Source organism: Syngnathus floridae, chromosome 2 (genome assembly GCF_059516105.1).
Source record: "Syngnathus floridae isolate MCC-2025c chromosome 2, RoL_Sflo_1.0, whole genome shotgun sequence".
NCBI classification, from domain to species: Eukaryota; Metazoa; Chordata; class Actinopteri; order Syngnathiformes; family Syngnathidae; genus Syngnathus; species Syngnathus floridae.
In genome coordinates, this window is record NC_142414.1 from 7,271,710 (window position 1) to 7,283,720 (window position 12,011).

The 12,011-nt window shown below is 47.9% G+C and overlaps 2 protein-coding genes across 3 annotated transcripts in view; one reads left to right on the forward strand and one right to left on the reverse strand.

The window, feature by feature from the left end:
- The window catches only part of hoxc13a (homeobox C13a), a 40,921-nt gene extending 34,281 nt beyond the window's left edge, over positions 1-6,640 (reverse strand). For both annotated transcript variants that reach the window (XR_015857064.1, XM_088368545.1), the window contains exons 1-2: positions 2,851-6,640; positions 2,655-2,721 (exon numbers count right to left, since the gene is read on the reverse strand). The gene's annotated coding sequence lies outside the window, so the exon portion shown is untranslated. The remainder of the gene's footprint in view (positions 1-2,654; positions 2,722-2,850) is intronic.
- Positions 836-9,359, forward strand: calcoco1a (calcium binding and coiled-coil domain 1a). Its single transcript, XM_088368543.1, is given in 16 exon segments — positions 836-998; positions 1,669-1,820; positions 1,890-1,992; positions 3,544-3,746; positions 3,811-4,023; positions 4,189-4,337; positions 4,399-4,459; positions 4,524-4,679; positions 4,754-5,008; positions 5,077-5,180; positions 5,182-5,200; positions 5,274-5,363; positions 6,118-6,196; positions 6,329-6,462; positions 6,587-6,649; positions 8,097-9,359. Coding segments are annotated over 15 exon segments (1,764 nt in total). The 5' UTR covers positions 836-998; positions 1,669-1,688; the 3' UTR covers positions 8,100-9,359.
- The last annotated feature ends 2,652 nt before the right edge of the window (positions 9,360-12,011 follow it).

A 12,011-nucleotide genomic window follows, 5' to 3' on the forward strand; every position in this document is an offset into this window, starting at 1 on the left:
TTTAACGTAATTTCCTCCTTCACGGCGGAACGTCCGGCTGTATGCTTTCGTGGGTGCAGAGGCAAAATTTTCTCTCATATTTTTTTTTATTTAGTTTCTCATTGGACTCTACCAGAATGCGAATATACAGTCGGGCTCAGGAATTGGGAATATGTGTCACACCATTTTAGCTTTCAAAGAGACATCAGCAATAAGCCTTTTTCCTACTTAAGTAAAACACGAAGTAAATTAAAATCAAGGATTCAACTTGAGACTTGTCTTGCAACCCGACCAGGTCATTTATGTTTTCCCCCCATCAAGTATTTGGGTCACAAAATAGTATACTGCCATCTGCTGGGCAGCAGCGGTATGGTAAAAACATCATCTGCTGGAGTGAGTGAGCGTATCGAACGTTCTCACAAAGCTTTTGTGCACCTATCAAGAATTCCTTCAAAGTCCTCCCCATTTGTAACTTTTATTTGAAAGCTCCGAAAAAATGACAAGAATTCATGCAACATCTTTCTCAATGGTCAAATGCATGAAGATTTTTACTGTGAACGAATTGGCGTGTGGTTGGAAAATATTTTCACAGTGTTCACATCTTTGGAGGTTTCCACTAGAGAACGACGTGAGAATTGTCGCTCAAATAAAAGTCAAACAATGGCAAGGTTACTTTAAAGGGCTCGTACGCAAAACAAGTTGCCTTCCGCAGGCAAAAAAAAAGAAACGCAAGCTTCAGGTTACACTACACGTGACCTCAGCAACTGCACTTGCATTGTGGGATTTGTAGTCCAAAAGCGGATAGTGATTGGCGCCGCAGCGAGCTATCAAACTACAATTTCCACAAGCGCTCGGACGAAGACGAAAGCTGTCACGCTTGCTTTTTGTTATTCTTTCTTGAGGTCGGGTCGTGCCGTGGAGCAACCAAGTCAAAGCTGAGCGACGCGCGCGGTTATCTGCGCTCACGGTGCGTCTTACGGCATCGAACGAGCCACATTGACAAGTGGAGGCGGTTAAAGGTGAGGACGGTGTGCAAATAAAAAAGACGCACGATCGGCGCGCAGACGCGCTTTTGTGCCCAAGGTGATTGTTATTGTCACGCGGGTGGAATTAAAATAACCAAGATCCATGACGAGGCGCAGTATTCGTGTGAAAAGCGCTTTTGAGCGCTGTTTGGAGCTCCTTCAAAGTTGAGCGCACTCTTGCGGTGCGGGGCCTCGAGACTGCCTCCATACTGCGTCTCCTGTGTCACGTGAACGCTTGCAAGCAGGCTGCAAGTGGACATCTGTCACGTTGTCCACGCTATTTGTGTCATTTGGTGTCTCAACCGTGAGAACTTCCTTCCATCCCTATTTGCTATATTTCAAGATACTATTTGCAATGTGTCTAGAAAAAGAAGGAAAGACAAACATGGTGACTCCTTTTGAAAGTCCCTGTGGAAGTTCTAACAAGCAGGATGGGAAAACTCGGGGCAACGTGGAGGGCGGGCTTACAGCAGCTGGCACGTGCTGAAGGCCCGACCCCACGCAGACACCTTGCGGCGTGCGTGTTGTGCCGACCAAAATAGCTCGCCCGCCGACCAATATGTCAGATGGCCACCGAGCTTTTAAGTTGTGCTGTCTGTCCTTGATGTGAAAGGGAACGCCGCCGCCTTCTTCTCACGCCGCCTCCCTTCCTGTTCAAACACAGTGCCTGTGTGTTACGTTGCCATGGAAACGGAAGCAGCGGTGGAGTTCCGAAATGTGGCCCGTAGTTATTTCCCTCAAAGCAGAGTGGACTGCCATTACACGATCAGCTCAGGTCACACCTGGACCAGCGGCGACTGGGTCGGCCTCTTCAAGGTACCGAGCACACGCCGCCGTGACGCTTTTGTCCAAATACGCCACCGCAAACTCTTCTTTTGTTCGCAGGCGGGCTGGTCTTCAACGAAGGACTACCAGACGTTTGTTTGGGCACTGGCCCCCGCCGACTGTCAAGAGCCAACAAAGGTCAACTGTTGCGTTCAATTCCAGGGTACTTGTTTCCTTCTCCATCCATTTCCGCAGACTGTTTGAAAAGTGCCGCCAACAGGTAGAAGCCGGAATTGACGGAGCCATTTTTTCTTGACAAGGGAGTTGCTCCGATTTCTTCTCCGACAACTATTTCTTTAATCCAAACTGATGGGATCAAAGAAATGTGAACGTAGCCACGATAGAAATGTGAACGTAGCCACGATTGCTGTTTCAGACTTTTATTGCTTCTGAAAAAATACGTGTTGAACTTAGATGAGAAAGTGATCAGGTCAAACTGATATAATCCTCTCAGAGGGGTTGAATGCCTTTCATGAGGCAAGATGGTGAATGATGGGAGGGGCCAAGAGAAATGAGCGATGGGAGGGGCCAAGATGAGCATGATTGAGTGTGAAGGGCACAGGTACAGCAGATGAGGCACTCACCTCTGCAGCAAAATTCGATTTATTGCCTTTGTCACTCTTCACTCAAAGACTCGCAAAACGACAAGGAATTGTGTGTGCGTGTGTTTTTTTTTTTTTTTAATCCGTGCCCAAAAAGTGACCTTTGTTGCTGCATTGAATTATAATAGAGCTCATAAACCTTGGTGGCCTTACCCTTTGTTGGCCGAATTTGCATAAATTATTCCCCGTTAATGTGATACGGAATTATATTGGTTGATCTTACTTTACGGGTCCGGACGTAGTCGCTTCGGCAGGCGGGAGTGCGTGCGCATCGGGAAAGAAATTCCGTTCTATAAAAAGAGAAGCAATGACAACTTGAGTAAAATATAGGAAAAAATGGTGAGCCTGAAATCAAGACAAATGTGCCATTCCTGTCAGTTTGCTAAATGCACATGCATACGATTCAACCATTCACCTACCGTGCATTCAATCGAGGATCTCCCCGCTGTGACGTCACTTTCCCTTCAATAGCAACCACACGCTATTTAGCGTCTCTTACTAGCTTTTGTCAGTTTAAACGGTTCTTAGTCATATTTCACATCGACAAAGAATGCAAATGAGGAATGGTGATACGAGGAACCATCAAAAGAAGTTGGTGAGAATGTTTGTTCAATTTAGACCACTTTCCAAGTCGGGCTGCAACCGAGTTTGACACACCTGCACGAATAAACTCGTCTTTTGCCCCCAGTGGTCCAAACCGGTATTGCGCCTATGACCGCCTTTAAATTGGAAGCGCTTTGTGTGCGCGCATGCGTGTTAAACGTAAATTTTTTATAAAATATTTTTTTGGGGGAGATTTCAAAGCGATCAGTAAATTGTCTCAGTCAGCCACATGCACCAATAAAGTTTAATAAAAAAGCTGCATCTATAAATTATATCGTCACAATAATTTTGATCGTTTAGAAACTATTTTTTGATACTTCCTCATAATCAGTAAATTCAAACTTTATTAATACTGCACTTTTTATAGATGTGTTTCAAAGTCCTTTAGAAGTTCAAATTATAAATAGACTGTCACTCAAAATTTCACATCTTGAGTTGAAAATGTTTTCATATTATAGATTTTCTAGTCCATACCAAGTGATTGATAAACTGTTTTGTTTTTTTTCTAGCATCTTACCTTCCTCGCCCAAGTGGCCAAGAGTATGAATTTGTGTATGTCGCTGCGAACGGTGAAGATTGCTTCCGGAGCTCAAGATTCACATTTTGCACCCCCAAACCCCTGGACGACCTGGTGACCCTTGAGGAGGAGCCCCACGGGGAAGGAGACAGCACAGACATTGTGCTGGTCGTACCTCGGGCCGAATTACTGAAGGTAGCAAATGAGCGCTGCGGATCCGAGAGGCCCATCCGACGGCTGCTTTTCTTTGTCTCGACAGCGCCAACTGCGGGAATGTGTGCGAGAGCAGGCTGAGCTTCTGCGGATGCAAGAGGAAGCCAAGGAGCAAAAGGAGAAAGAGAAACGAGACTTCAACCAAGAGAGGCTCGCCTGGAGTAGACTTCGTGGAGGGCTCCATTCCGACATCAGCAGGCTGCAGGATGAACTGAGGAGGAGCCAGGAGAAGATTGAAGAGCTGGAGAGATGGCAGAAGGTAGTCACAGATGAAATCTTTACATTGAGATCTTTACCTTGGGCCACAAAGCACACGATGGTCTTTGTAGCCGCATCCAAACAACACGCCACCGTAGATCTCGAGTTGAATCGTTGGTGTCGAGATACATGGGATGGCCCGACGAGGTTGCCTTTGCTCCCTCAGGAGGAAACGGTTTTGGGGGAATGTCTCGCAGAAGAAAATAGAGCTCTAGTGGAAGTGAGAGAGGCCAACAGGTTGCAAATTGAACAACTGCAGGAGGACATCAAAACGCTGACGCAGAGAGCTCTGCAAGGAGAGATGGAGTTGGAAAGGTGAGTCGCTCTTCGCCCAAAAAAAAACATTTCTGTACGACATCCCCTTCAATGTCTGCAGGATAAAGGAAAGCGCTAAGAGGACAGCAGAAGAAGAGGAGACGGACAGACAGATACTGCAGGTACCTTCTCCTACCATTGCTCCATTTTGTCTTTGTGGCTCTTCTCATGTTGTTCCACACTTAGAACAAGCTGGAACAGACACAAGGCGACCTTCGAAGTTTGTCCAAGGAGTTTCAGGAGCTGAGGACCTCCCTGGCCCAGAGAGACACCAGCGTGCTGCAACTCCAGAACACCATCAGCAGCCTCAGCCAGAAACTGTCCGCGGCTTACAGGAAAGAGGTGCGTCCAAAATCCTAATCATAATAATCACAGCGCACGACAAATAGAAACGAGGCAGTTATTGTTTGGTCCAGGCGCTGAACGAGGCAACGCTGAAGGAGATGAGGAGCCTGCAGGAACGTTTGGATGCGACCGAGCGCGCCGCCGACGTCCTGAAGAACGATCTGAGCTCAACGACCGACCAAAGAGATCGCGGGGAGACCGAAGTGCATCAGGCCCGCCTTCAAGCTGCCCAGCTTACCTTGCAGTTAGCCGATTGCAGTCTGGCTCTGAGAGAAGGTCGAGTACAATGGGCTCAGGAAAAGCAAAGTCTGCAGCGCAAAGCTGAGGTACAGCACACTGGAGCTTTCGCTCGCTCGTGTTGTTTCGAGTTATGACCTGTGTGTCGCTCCGGCAGAAGGCACGTGAGGATCTGGAGAACCTTACAGCCGAGATGCAAACGATTGAGGAAGAGCTCCAGGAGGAGAGGACTGAGCGAGTGAAGCTGGAGGTGGAGCTCGGGAGAAAAGGATTGCAACAGGGTGAGAAAGACGGATGATACCAAAAAAAAAAATTCAGCTCAAATCTTCTGCCCTGACCCGTTCCGTCTTGTAGGTCCAAGTGAGCGAACTGCGCAGGGAGCTCCAGGAGCTGAAGTCCAGCCTGAGGGTGAAAGAGAAGGAGCACCTGCGTTTGGAAACCAAAGTAACAAGTGGCCACAGTTGTTGAATATCCTTAATGCCGCGTTTATGTTCTCTTTGTAATCAGCTGATAAGCCCCAGAGGCCACTTAATGGTTGGTATGGATTAACAAATAAATAGCCGTTGTCCCTTCTTCAGACGTTAAACTGCTACTTCAATCAACTGCACTCATTATCAGCTTTAAATTTAAGTCCGGCTAACACCTTTGCATCACTCTCAAGTCTCAGCGAGTGATAGATTATCGCTTGGCTATTCATAAAGCAATCGAGCGTTCAATTGGGGCGATAGCATAACGCCGTTCTTGCTAATGTCTCACTTGTTGGGCATCTTTGCGCCGTCGTTGTTGTCTTTTTCGCCGTTATTGTGCGATATAAAAGCTTTACGGCGTACAATAAATCAGAGCTTTTTCAGGGCGCCGCTGTTAAAACGCCTGCAGAGTTTTGTCGTTAGCTAAGCGCTATCGCTTCGGCCAACGCGTTTCAAAACACCCGTCCGGTTTATGTAAACGCTCTTGGCGTGCCACCGTCGCCGGCGTCAAATAAATCCCTCCGACGGAATGGCGTTTGACGTCCGCTAGTTGTCGTAAAGCCCGTGTTTACATAACGGCGTATTGTGTGGCGCGGGCGAGCGAGCGCGCATGTGCGTCCGCTTTATGTGTCAGACATCTGGGGGTTACGAGAGCAGCGGCGAGCGAAGCCGTGATTATGGAAGGCCCGCCGCCCCGCCGTGTGCAATGATGGCTGTATTTCCCACCGCAGGACTTGATGGACTACAGCTGTCAGTTGGAGCAAAAAATGGGAACGGCAGCAGGTGCCAAGCGAAGCGCCGCTTCCACAGGTGAATGAAGCCACATTAATCTGCCCAACACCCCGCAGATGGGAACACTAAAAGTGTTCACTTTCATTCAACGGCAACACTAAATAGCCTTCGCAACGGTTTGACGCGAACGGCGCTCTGCCCGTCGTCTAGGCGGCCCCTCTTCGGACCACCGATGGACCTCTCGGCCTTCCGGTTGTACCAGACCTCCGGGGACCCTGATTGCGAGCGTCATCAACCAGCAGCCCCTCTCCTCACCTCACGAGCCGGGAGACTCCTCCTGCCCGGTGAGACCCGAAAGCCGAGCGGCTCGGTTATGTGCCGTCGTGAAAACGGCATATGCCGCCGCACCTGTTAACACGCATCAACCCGATGTGCCGCTTACTTTCTTCATAACTCTTTGTGTCCAAGAGGAAGAACCTGGTTGCACAGGAGGACCAGAGCAGCTTGCGGATCACGCGGACACAGTCTAAGGTGAAACACACAAGCAGATATCAAATCAATCATTCAAATGTCAGAACAAACAAAAGTTGACACCGATTTCAGAAGTGGAAGCGCACTTAGTAAAATATGTATACTTTAGTCGTCAAAAATAGGGGCATGAATAAACTAAAGCTACTTGCTATCAGGAAAAAAAAAAAAAGTGTCGTTTGTCACCGCTCGGCACAAATGACAATAACTCAAGCACGTGCGCGGCCGAAAGTTGAAATGTCCTATTTTGCCTTTAGGCCGAGGCAGTAAATTTTGTACGCGGAGCAAGACAACAAGGGCCTCACGGGAAGCTACACTCCAGAATAGAATGGAGATTTATCGTCATCATTGCACAGCAGTCACAAACACTTTGAGCAGCTCTTGATTTAGCAGTATAAATCTAAAAAGGTATTTCATGTACAAGTCGGCACGGGCCCATTAGCGATTCCGCGGTTGTTTACCGGGGCTTTAAAAAGTCAAGGCTTCAATTCCCGCCAAAACTGTCTGTCAGTAGTAATGAGCTTTTTTTTTCTTTTTTTTTTTTTTTTTTTTAACTTGCTGCAACGATTCGTCTCTGCCGCTAATGACAAAAGGGCAGCCAGTGCCAGAACTTGTCAGATATTAAGCGAAAAGTGTCAGGGGAACCCGGCGAGAACGTCTCAACCTTTCCCAGTTGCCGAGGTCAGACGACAAAGGGGGCGCGATTGAAGCTTTGGAGTGACGACGTTTCCGTTTGCATTATTGACGCCATATTAAAATGAACATTTCTTTTGAACAAGCCTACAAATTTGCCCCCTGTCACGCTGGCTGATTTAAACATGAGCAATGCATCACACTTTATGAGCCCGCCGCTTGATTTGTGTGTACAAGCTCACTCGGCAAAGTAATTAGTGAACCCAGCCAGCGGGAAGACGCAGCCGAGTAAAAAGTAACATATTTCTCCTTGAAATATAGCCTAGCAAAAGGATAAAGAATCCCAAAATGGTGGAATTAAGTGCCTCCACTAAATTGTACCTCACACATCTGGCCTGAACGCCCAAAAAAAAAAAAAAAAAGCGAATTTTCCAATGAATTCCAAGCTCACTAATGCACACAGACAAAACGGCGGCAATTATTTACGGTGACAGGGTGAGTATGGCCGCAAGATGAAAGTTTTGAATATGTGCTCGTAAAAGAAGTTGAGGCTTTGGGGGGGGCGACAGAGGGAGGGAGGGCCAAGATGGGAGGACAAGGGGACAGATAAGTTGACAGCAGGCCGTAGCAATGATTTACTTGCGGGGGTGTCGCGCCGTCACGGGCCAATTTTCAGCATCATTAAAGCCCGCCCGCCCGCGCTCGCTCGCTCTGCCTCTCAGACACTCCCTCCATCCGTCCGTCCGTCCGTCTAACCTTTTGCAACCACACTCTGCTCACCTTTTCCACACTCTCCCCCCCCCCCCTTTCCCATCAGTGAACACGTCGCTATGGTAACCAGCGGTGGACATCCCTCACGTGAGAAGCAGCAGCAACCCTTCCATTATTTTTCCACAGACTCAATGGTGATATGCAATTTTTTTCTTTTTTGGGGGGGCGTTTATGATGGGGGGGGGCTTTAAGACGCGGGTGGACAGAGCGGGCGTTTAGGCTCCGTTTGGCAGGTTGTAGCCCAACGCCTGGGCTTGAATCATCGCTACGTGGAGAGCTTTACGGCGGATGTTATGTCGTTTTTATGACATTTGTGATTAGGAGTCATGACAGGCGGCGTAATTATGATGTTTTGTGCGGGGCCGCTCCCCGCTGAAAATCATGGCAACGCTCCCTCGCAAGCATTAAATTCTCCCCATCGCTGCTTTGAATGCCAGTCGTGACGGCATAAAGCATTCATACGGCATGGCGCTCAAATTATTTGGCAGGGAGGTGTGACGTTAGACGGCGCCCAACGTTTGAAAATGCACGCCGTTAAAAAAAAAAAAGATGTTTTTGCAATCAAACGCTCGTTGAACAGATTAAAGTTGACGGCAACTTTGTATGAATAACTTTTAACGCCGTGGGTTTGGTCTTCATTCGCATTCGCACGGCTCGAAATTTGCACCTGAATAATTCAAGAGCGCTGTTATGAAAGAAAATCTTTCTCATCACGTGCTGTCAGCATTTCCCCCGAGGCCCGTGGCAAGATAGTGCCTAGTAAAAAATCTTTTTTGTCATAAAGTGCGGCAATTAAGCTGAATTTGGACCGAGGCAAAAGGGAGCTGACAAAAAAAAAAAAAAAAGAACGGGATGTTCAGACCAATTCAGCCCTCAGTCAACAGAATATAGCAAATGCCCCCCCCCCACAAACGTTGATCCTCCCACATTGCGTGCTGTGTCCACATTTTTTTCCTATAAGATTTTTTTATGCAAATATTTTGCAGTGTTTGGTTTTATTATAGTAAGGCAAGAAATGGCACTGGATTCATAATGTGCGAAAGAAATGGATTTTAATGTTTAATCATCTTGGGCGGGATTATTGAAAAGGGAGCAGCCGCTTTAGTGGGCCAATTTCTCATTGTCGTTTCGCTTTGAAAAGCACACGGCAGTTTTTTTTTGGGGGGGGGGGGGGGGGGCGGGGTTACGACAGGAGGTCGTCGCACAGCAATTATCACGATTTGTTTTGGAATTGTCTTCATCCCGCCATGTATGTGGCCATGTAAGAGTTTTGGGATTCTTGTCTAATAAAAATCTATATATCTCTAAATTCGCTTGATGAGTCTTATTCTGAATATTTGGGACCTGGCGACATTTCACTGGCAATTACCGCTGCCATTTTGTTTTCCACATTCCCTTCTGGTTGCAAATATGCAAGGTGTGCGAAGGTCCCCCCACCCCACCCAGGGCCGACCTCCTGCTCCTCCTCATCGTCACCTTCATCCTCACGCCTCGCTGCTCCACTTGACGGTCGCCTCCTCTTTTTTTTTTTTCCCAAGCGCACTCCCTCCGTCTTGAGTGCGGGGTGACGATAGCTAATTATAAAATCAATGATGCCGGGCTGCCTAGTTTACAGCCCCCTCTAAAACCTTAACTGGGAAATCACTGTGGGATTGATGACTCCCTCACTCTTTATCTCTTTTAATTAGAAATGTAAAAGATATGAAAGAGCCAGAGGCCAGCACACATCTCGGAGTTTTTTATGATCCCGCCTCCTCCTGCCCAAATCACCTCTTCCCTCTACCTGGGCCTTGTTTATTTCCTCTGCCTTCCTTCATTTTCCTCCCTGCTGGCACACCCTCCCTCCATCGTCGCCCGCCGCTTCTCCATCACTTGTTCCATTACCCTTTCTTTAAGATGGCCCACGCTCACGCGCTCACACGCACGCACGGAGGAAGGCGTTAAATTTATGGTCTTTGCACTTGAGAGCGTTGCTCACCTTCCCCTCACCTCTCCTCTCCTCTCCTGTCTCGTCTTCTTTTCCCTTGACTGAGCCGCAACCCCGGCCGGGCACGTTTGTAACAAATGAGGAGCACGTCCCGTCTGCCGAGCGGCAGCTGTAAAACCAGGTGGCGTCACGCGGAACGACCCCGACGCGGCCGACATCCCGTATGACTCGCATGTCTCGGGGTCGCTCTGCGTCTTCGTATCGCGGCGGGGGCTTTATCGGGGTCAAAGGTCATCTGACATTCCTCTGGCAATATTTAGCTTCATCGGCTAACTTGACTAATGTCACTCGCGTTTGCTTTTGTCGTGTTCCAGACGGGCCCAAATTTGGAGGCCCGTCAAAACAAACAAAGGGCACCCGTTGCGTCTCCCCCAAGCATGATTTTTCAGGGAAACAAAAACAGCACGAGAGGTGATCGGCTAACGTTAGCGTTGACAGCTGGCCTAAGATGGCTTGGAAATTGGCGACAATAACAAATCCATGAGGTCGGTGACTCACCAATAGAATCCATTGTCAGGAAATATTAAAGGGACCACATTTCACAATCGGATTTTTCAATCTCGGCTCAGGCCTTCCGTGTTTGCTGGCGGGGAATTTTTCCCACATTCCCCAAACATGCATGTTAGCTTCATTCATTATAGGTCTGTCTATATGTGCCCTTTGATTGGCCGGCGACCAGTCCGGGGTCTCACCCCGCCACCTCTCGCTGGGACAAGCCACCCATAGCTTCCTAATTATGAGCTTATCGGTGGCCAAACGACATTTGAATGCTCTTTGCCCTTCACAATCCTTTTGTTCCCCACTTCTACTTCACAGATAATCAAATACGGCCAGGTCTGTGTGTGCATGCCTCTTTTAAAGCCCCCCTCCCCACCACCACCACCCAGTCGTCCCCCGCCTCCCTCTGGTTACCGTGGCAACCCCCTTCCAGGGGCTTGGTATATGAGGCCATTTGATTGTTCCTTGTAAAATAGTGTATAATGTATGGGCCTTATTTTAATTTGAGTCTGGCATTATTGATCTGTCTTTAATGATAGTTAATTAAAGCAATCATATAATTGATAGAATCTCATCGCTGTTTATCACCCTGCTCTATCTATTAATAAAATCAAGGTGAGGCGTTTGTATCTGAATGGCACGCTGGGGCTATGGGGAGGGGGGGGGTAAAAATAAAAATAAAAAAGATGTTTACTACAAGTATAGCCGCTCGGCTCCTTTGAGAATTTATGGGAATATCAAAATAAACCGATCTGATCAGCTGAGATGTGTGTTGTAAACTTTGCGCTAAGCGCATAAATCGTGATTACTGACGTGACATTTACGCAGGCCATCACAAAGGCTGCCTTTATTCATTTGCTTCTTGCTGATGTACTTTGGACAAACATTTAAAAGGTGCGTTTGTGACAAGCGTGATACGGTTTAACTTTAAGGCCCTGATGTCCTATAATTTGTCAGAGATTGGGTGTCAGATCTCGGAGGACTCCGCTATCTTATCTCATAAAAACAAACACCACGCCGGCCGTCTCGGACCAGATTGAGTATCGCTCGGGCATCTCCGGCCTCTGGAATCAATCAAATTTGGGACATTTCCCTGCCGAGGCTTGACTATTCCGATTTACAATAGACTTCCCGCTCTATATATCTCATCCATACATACACATACGTATCTCTCCTTTTATTTGCACATTTGACCTTTTCCACAAGTGTCGCCGCACCTATTGCAGGAGCTGCTCGATTGCACGGCGTGCTTAAATTCAAGTCATAAATCAACGCACCGGGGGCAAGTGTAGCTCCTCGCAGCTAGCGGAGCGCTCCATCTTTGAGGCGAAACTATAGCGGAGCTGCGATGGAGGCCTATTAATGCTAGCGACTGCCTTCCTTCCTTCCTTCCAAGCACAGCTGAACAAGCATCAAGAGCAGAGCTTTATCTGATGTCCTTGTTCACCAGGCGCTTGTGATTTATGAGCCACTGCA